Here is a 5,613-nt window from a genome sequence, read left to right on the forward strand (position 1 = left end):
TGATCAGTTGGACAGACAGTCTGATCTGCTTCAACCTCCCATCAGTCCTCTCCTGCTCTCCCTCATCACACATAACGTTGCTGAATTTTAACAAACACACACTTTAGCTGCCGTCACTGAATTATTTTTTTCTCTTTCCGTTATCAATCCAATGAGCACAAACAGTGATGTGACGGCGGCTCATGAAGGTGACCTGCTAACCAGACACACACTAACTCCTGCACTGTGGAGCTGAGACGCCTGTTAAATGTCGGTTTTATCACCATCACGCTGAATCAACACCAGGACAGGCTGATGACAACGGCTGCATGGTGAGATCACAGAGAGGCTTGGAGGAGGCAGAAAGCTGCTGCACACACACTGGAGCCTGTCTGAGCAGGAACACCACCCTGGTACTGGATCTACTGCATGTTTTACTGCAGTCTGGACAATGTGCAGGAAAAACTCTGCTCTCAGGACAAAATGCTGCTTTACTGTGGAGATAGTGTTTGTTTGAAGCGCTCAGCTTAACTGTCAGCACACACTCATGTCGTTTTACTTTTTGGTAGCGACCGGATCGTGTAACTTTCCTCTTTTTTTCCTGTGTTTAGTAACTAGACGGTGGATGTTTTCATCTCTTCCAGCCTCGTGTCACCTGCTGGAGATCCTCCTACAGCTGCTGCAGTCCAACTAGAACTGAGCAACACACACTCATAATAATCACTGTCCTGTTATACTGATGGACAGGAAAAGTTGTGTTGCTCATGAATGTCCAGAATAACAGCAGCGTCTCAGCACAACAGTACAGGAGGTTTGATTTTCCTGCTTTACTCAGCATTTATGAGCCACAACAAACCGCTGTTTCTGCTCAATCACTCGTCTGACAGCACAAACAGAACAATCATGAAACGAGTGTGAACATTAAAACACAGAATAGGTGACGATGACGAGCAGGAGAGGACTGAACGGAGCTTCAACCACATCAGACTGTCAGACTGGTCAACACATGCTGCCTGTCATCTACACTTTATCACATTTATGAGCTGACAAGGAAACTTGTAGACATTTATTCCACTGATCAGGTGTTTCAGTTTGGTTGGAGGTCTTCACCAGAACAGCAGGAAAACACATCAAGTTAAACAGTGTTTTCAGATGTAGCTGCTTAAATGTGCATGAAAGACGAGTGTTTGCTCACAATAAATGTCAGTAGTTTAGAGTTCTGGAGACACACTGACATGTTTTCCAGACGGTTATTTAATGTCAGCAGTAAGGTTTCATACATCAGTGATGAAAACAGACTGTGGACATCAGTGAAGTTTCAACTGTTAGTGGTTGCTGCAGGCTGAATGCTGACAGGTCAGAGGTCTGTGGACACTTCAGAGCTGCCTGCAGGATGTGACTGACAGTTCATCAGACCAATAGGAGAGCAGCAGAGAGAAACCCCGCCCCTCAAACATAACCCAACAGACTGACAGAACAAGGTGTGATCATAGACTGCTATTATAAAATATAGTAAATGTTTTAATAAAATACTACCTCTTTGTGTTTCACGCAGATGGTCTTTGTCATATTTGTGAAACTTCAGTAAATCTGTAAACTTGACTTACATTTTATGTTTGATTAACTCTGGTGTGTTTCTGTTAACTCATACATTTAGCTTCATAGCAGTCCTTCTACATATTTAAATATTCTGGTCTCTATTTAGTGACAATTTTCTGAATAATTATTTCCTGTGTAGTAATTCAGAAAATAGAAAAAATCCCCATCAAGCTCTAAGAACCTAAAATAAAATCTTTAAATTACTTGTTTTGTCCAATCAGCTCTTCACAGTATTTGATTTAAACTATACAGAAATAAGAGCAGAACATTCTTGCATTTCAGAAACTGGTGCAAGGGAGTGTTTAATGTTCTGTCTCATTAAAAGACAGAAATGATAATATTGTTGTCAAAATTCTTGTCGAACAAAATTGTTCATGAACTGATTAATTGACAACTTGTTTCAGAGCTGTACGTGTTTAACAGTGTGTCCGCAGTCGACTAAAGTAGATTTGATCTATTGTGTATATTTGCTTTGGGAAGGACAGTATGGTCAGTAGAGTTTAAATCTGTGATGTGTAAAATACATTTTCTATGTCATCTTGTCAGTCAGATTTATTTAAACACAATTTTTCTACTCTCATAGGAAGAACAACACAAGCAGCATAAGTCTCCATAGTTTAAGAAACCAAATAAGAATGTTAACGTATTTGCTCTGTGTTGTAAATCAGTTCAGTAGAGTTATTCTGACTTAATCGAGTGGAAATCATGAATAAATAATCTCAGTTTGTTAGTGTGGGATGAACAGAAACACCATCAGTGCCGTAAAGCAGCACAAATATAGTCTGTTTCAGTCATGTGTGTTTTAAGGATGACTGTGTTTCAGTGTGTGTGAAACGTCTCATAACAAACGTGAATGAAACAGTTACAATACAATGTGTGTACAGTGTGCGTCTGTCTGAGGCACTTTGGAAAAAACAAGAATTGAAAGAAAAATAAAAAAGTCAGTCAAAAAAACAGTGAAACATAAACAAACCTCCAGTTTGATTGAAGCGCTGCTTTGCTATTTCAATGTTGCCTTTGAAGGTCTGCTGTTTACTCATACAGATCTCAGTCTCCCTCTTCCAGTACTGTGGATCATCTGCTGTGCCTTCCTTCATCCAGTCCTGTTTGGGCACTGCTATGTTGGTGATGCTGTCACAGTAAAACATCTGGACTTCATCAACCAAACCAACAGACACATACTCTGGGAAGTTTGGGACTCCAGAAGATGCAGTGTAGAAATATTTCAGAGAGTGGGTCACTGTAAGAGAAAGTTCACGTTGTTTCAGAACTACAGCATTATAAATCACTGAATAATGTATTATTTACTTGAACATGGAATCAAACACAACTATACAACATAATAGACATCCTAAGAATCTCTCACACAGTCAACAGATAAACACATAAACTCATCTCCAGTTTAGATTATTTAACATTTTTTTATTATTCTGCCCTGCATTAAATATTTACTCTGAAAATAAATATTAATTCAGCCAAATATTTAGAGTAACACTTCAATTTAGTATCCATTTATTCTTTGAGATGAAATTGTTAAAACTGCTTATGATCGTATTAGAAAGAAATCACAAAATAATATATGATTTCAATATTGTTTTCCATCTTCAACAAGCTAAAATGTATTTGATTATATCCTGTCCCTGACGGTCTTTGTCTGTTACTAAAGGCTGTGACAACTTGGGTTTGTTCTTCCTGAGGTTTTGGATAACTACTTATATTTACATAATTTCTAATCGGACAGTCACGATTACTACTATAAAACTAAAAAAATAAAATAAAATAAAATAACTTCACAATGATTATGTGATTTTCATATTTTTCGTCTGGAACATTTTCAGTGCATACTTTGTTGTTGGATTAAACACACGGCTGTAAGTGGATCATGAATACTAAAAAAAAGGTTTGTTTTTGGAAAAATATCTTTATTCTTTGTTTAGGAGGTTTCATCTTCCTATTTTTTCCTTATTTTTTTATTTGTGTTGTGAGTTGAACTGTTGGCTGCGTAATGATTCTGCCATTGTGGCCACAAACTGCTCGGACTGTTTCGCTCATGAAATAAGAGAAAAATAGTGGCATTAGAGCTCAAATCAAGGACGTCCTGTGAGTTCTATAAAATAAATTATCACACACAACGAAAGAGCCTTGTATTCATATTTAGAGAAAGACACGAAGCTTTTATCAGTTACAATGAAAAATAATAGAAATAACTCACCTGCCGTCACTCCTCCGATGCCCAGGAGGAACATCAGAATGAGGCTCCTCATTTTCTCCTGTTGGATCGAAATCTTTACAACTGTAAGAAACTGTGAGTCTGTCCAGATGAAAACTCTGCGTCCTGCTCGACTGTTGGAGCTGAAATGAGGAGAAAACATGGAGAGTTGCAGCATCATCCTCCATCTGAACCAATGAGAATTTATTCTGGGTGTCAACGTCACTTAAATCTGGGTTAAACTCACCCACTGAGGTTATGAACGAAAGTGAAAGTAAAGTCTGCTTATTTTAACCAGTTTTAGATGATGGAAGAGCTGTGGGCTTCATTTGGAGTTTCTTCACTTTGTAGTTCATGACAGCAGTATTTTATATTTTATCTTCGGCTGCTCAGACTGTTAATAATGATTTTATTCTAATGTGATATAATGAACAGACATGAATTAGTTTTCTGGGTCAGAGGTCTCTAAACTACAGAAATACTGATTCACACTGGAGCTCGTGTGATGAACTAACATCTTATTGTGTTTTCATATTATTTATGGCTTCCCTGTGATTTTAAACATTTCTGATCAGAAACATCAAAGTGTGGTTTCATCGCTGTTCAGAGAGTTTCTTGGTGAGCTGCTCCCTCCAGTGGTTCAAAGCTCCACATCCTCAGAGTGAACTGTGGAGGACAGAAAGTGTGAATAAGATGTTTATTTTACAACAGATCTGAGTGCAGGTGAATCATTTTGTCATGAAATGAGATTGTGGGAATCATCTTATATTCTCATATTTGTATCTTGTATTCATGTGTTAGTGTGTGAAGGTATTTCATTAATCACAGGCCTCAACATGACTCCTGGTATAAGTTAGATCAACTATCAGCACTCACAATATAATAATAAAACAGAACAGTGTTGTCAGTCAAAGCAGAAAGAGTCAGAGCTTCTTCAACACCAGCATCAGATCAGTTCTGTCCTCCAGGATAAATGCTGCTGAACTGACTGAACGCTGAAAACTGTCTGACTGAAGAGAAACTCAAAACCACAGTTGATGTTTGGACACCTGATGCTGTTTCTCTTTTCTTTTTTCTTGCTTTGGTTCTGTTCTTGTTTCACTTATCACTTGCTGTGTTTGAGGCACTTCAGAATTATTTAGAATTTAGGTTTCACTTCTTCAGCAGAATTATTCACGACTTCACAAAAACAACGTGTTTCATCTTTTATCTAGACAGAGTGGTATCTATATTAATGATCCTGAGGCTTGAACTGTGGTGGATAAAGTCTCTTCCTGCTGATCAACACCTGAGTTTATCACCTGTACAGAGCAGTCAGCAGTGAGACAGCGCCCCCTACAGACAGATCATGTGTTCACCTGTGAACTGTGAATAAGACAAAACTTTGTCAGAAAACATCCTGATAAAAACTGATCATATTAAATTATTAGAGTCAATGAACAGAATCACTGCTTCATTAAAGCTTTGAACTTTTGTAATCTCTGAAATCTTTTTTGTGTGTGTTGTGTGTAAAGAAATTCACCTCCAACAAATAATACTATAAAAAAGATCTGATGTCTCCTAAGTGAAAATAATTTTACAGAAATCATAAAAGACAGAAAAAACACATGAAATGCGATAATTTATATTAAATATTTATATTATTTATCATGTTTTATTATTTTGTTATTTGTCTTGACTGTGGGAAACCAACTTGTCGTCACATTTTCTTTTCAGCTAAAATGTGATTTTTTTTTAGAGTGAATTAAGAAACAAACAACATTTCACAGAGTTGACATGACTGACTTCACTAGTTGAAGGTAACTTACTTACTACAGAAAGTGTCA

At 37.3% G+C, this 5,613-nt stretch overlaps 2 protein-coding genes across 10 annotated transcripts in view; one reads left to right on the forward strand and one right to left on the reverse strand.

Moving 5' to 3' along the window:
- LOC103373180 (class I histocompatibility antigen, F10 alpha chain) overlaps positions 1–5,613 on the reverse strand; it is a 26,352-nt gene that overhangs the window by 19,885 nt on the left and 854 nt on the right. For 3 of the 7 annotated variants that reach the window (XM_008303010.1, XM_008303009.1, XM_008303007.1), the window contains exon 1: positions 3,791–3,975. The exons of 2 other annotated variants lie outside the window; for them this stretch is intronic. In XM_008303010.1, coding sequence (XP_008301232.1) covers positions 3,791–3,968 — 178 coding nt within the window. In that variant the 5' untranslated portion in view covers positions 3,969–3,975. Of the gene's footprint in view, positions 1–2,551; positions 2,819–3,790; positions 3,976–5,613 lie in introns of those variants that run through there. 2 more of the 7 variants (XM_008303008.1, XM_008303011.1) reach the window with 2 other exon arrangements.
- The window catches only part of daxx (death-domain associated protein), a 28,190-nt gene continuing 26,084 nt past the window's right edge, over positions 3,508–5,613 (forward strand). For all 3 annotated transcript variants that reach the window (XM_008303006.1, XM_008303004.1, XM_008303005.1), the window contains exon 1: positions 3,508–3,518. The gene's annotated coding sequence lies outside the window, so the exon portion shown is untranslated. The remainder of the gene's footprint in view (positions 3,519–5,613) is intronic.

This window comes from Stegastes partitus, unplaced genomic scaffold, assembly GCF_000690725.1.
Source record: "Stegastes partitus isolate 25-593 unplaced genomic scaffold, Stegastes_partitus-1.0.2 Scaffold1918, whole genome shotgun sequence".
NCBI classification, from domain to species: domain Eukaryota; kingdom Metazoa; phylum Chordata; class Actinopteri; family Pomacentridae; genus Stegastes; species Stegastes partitus.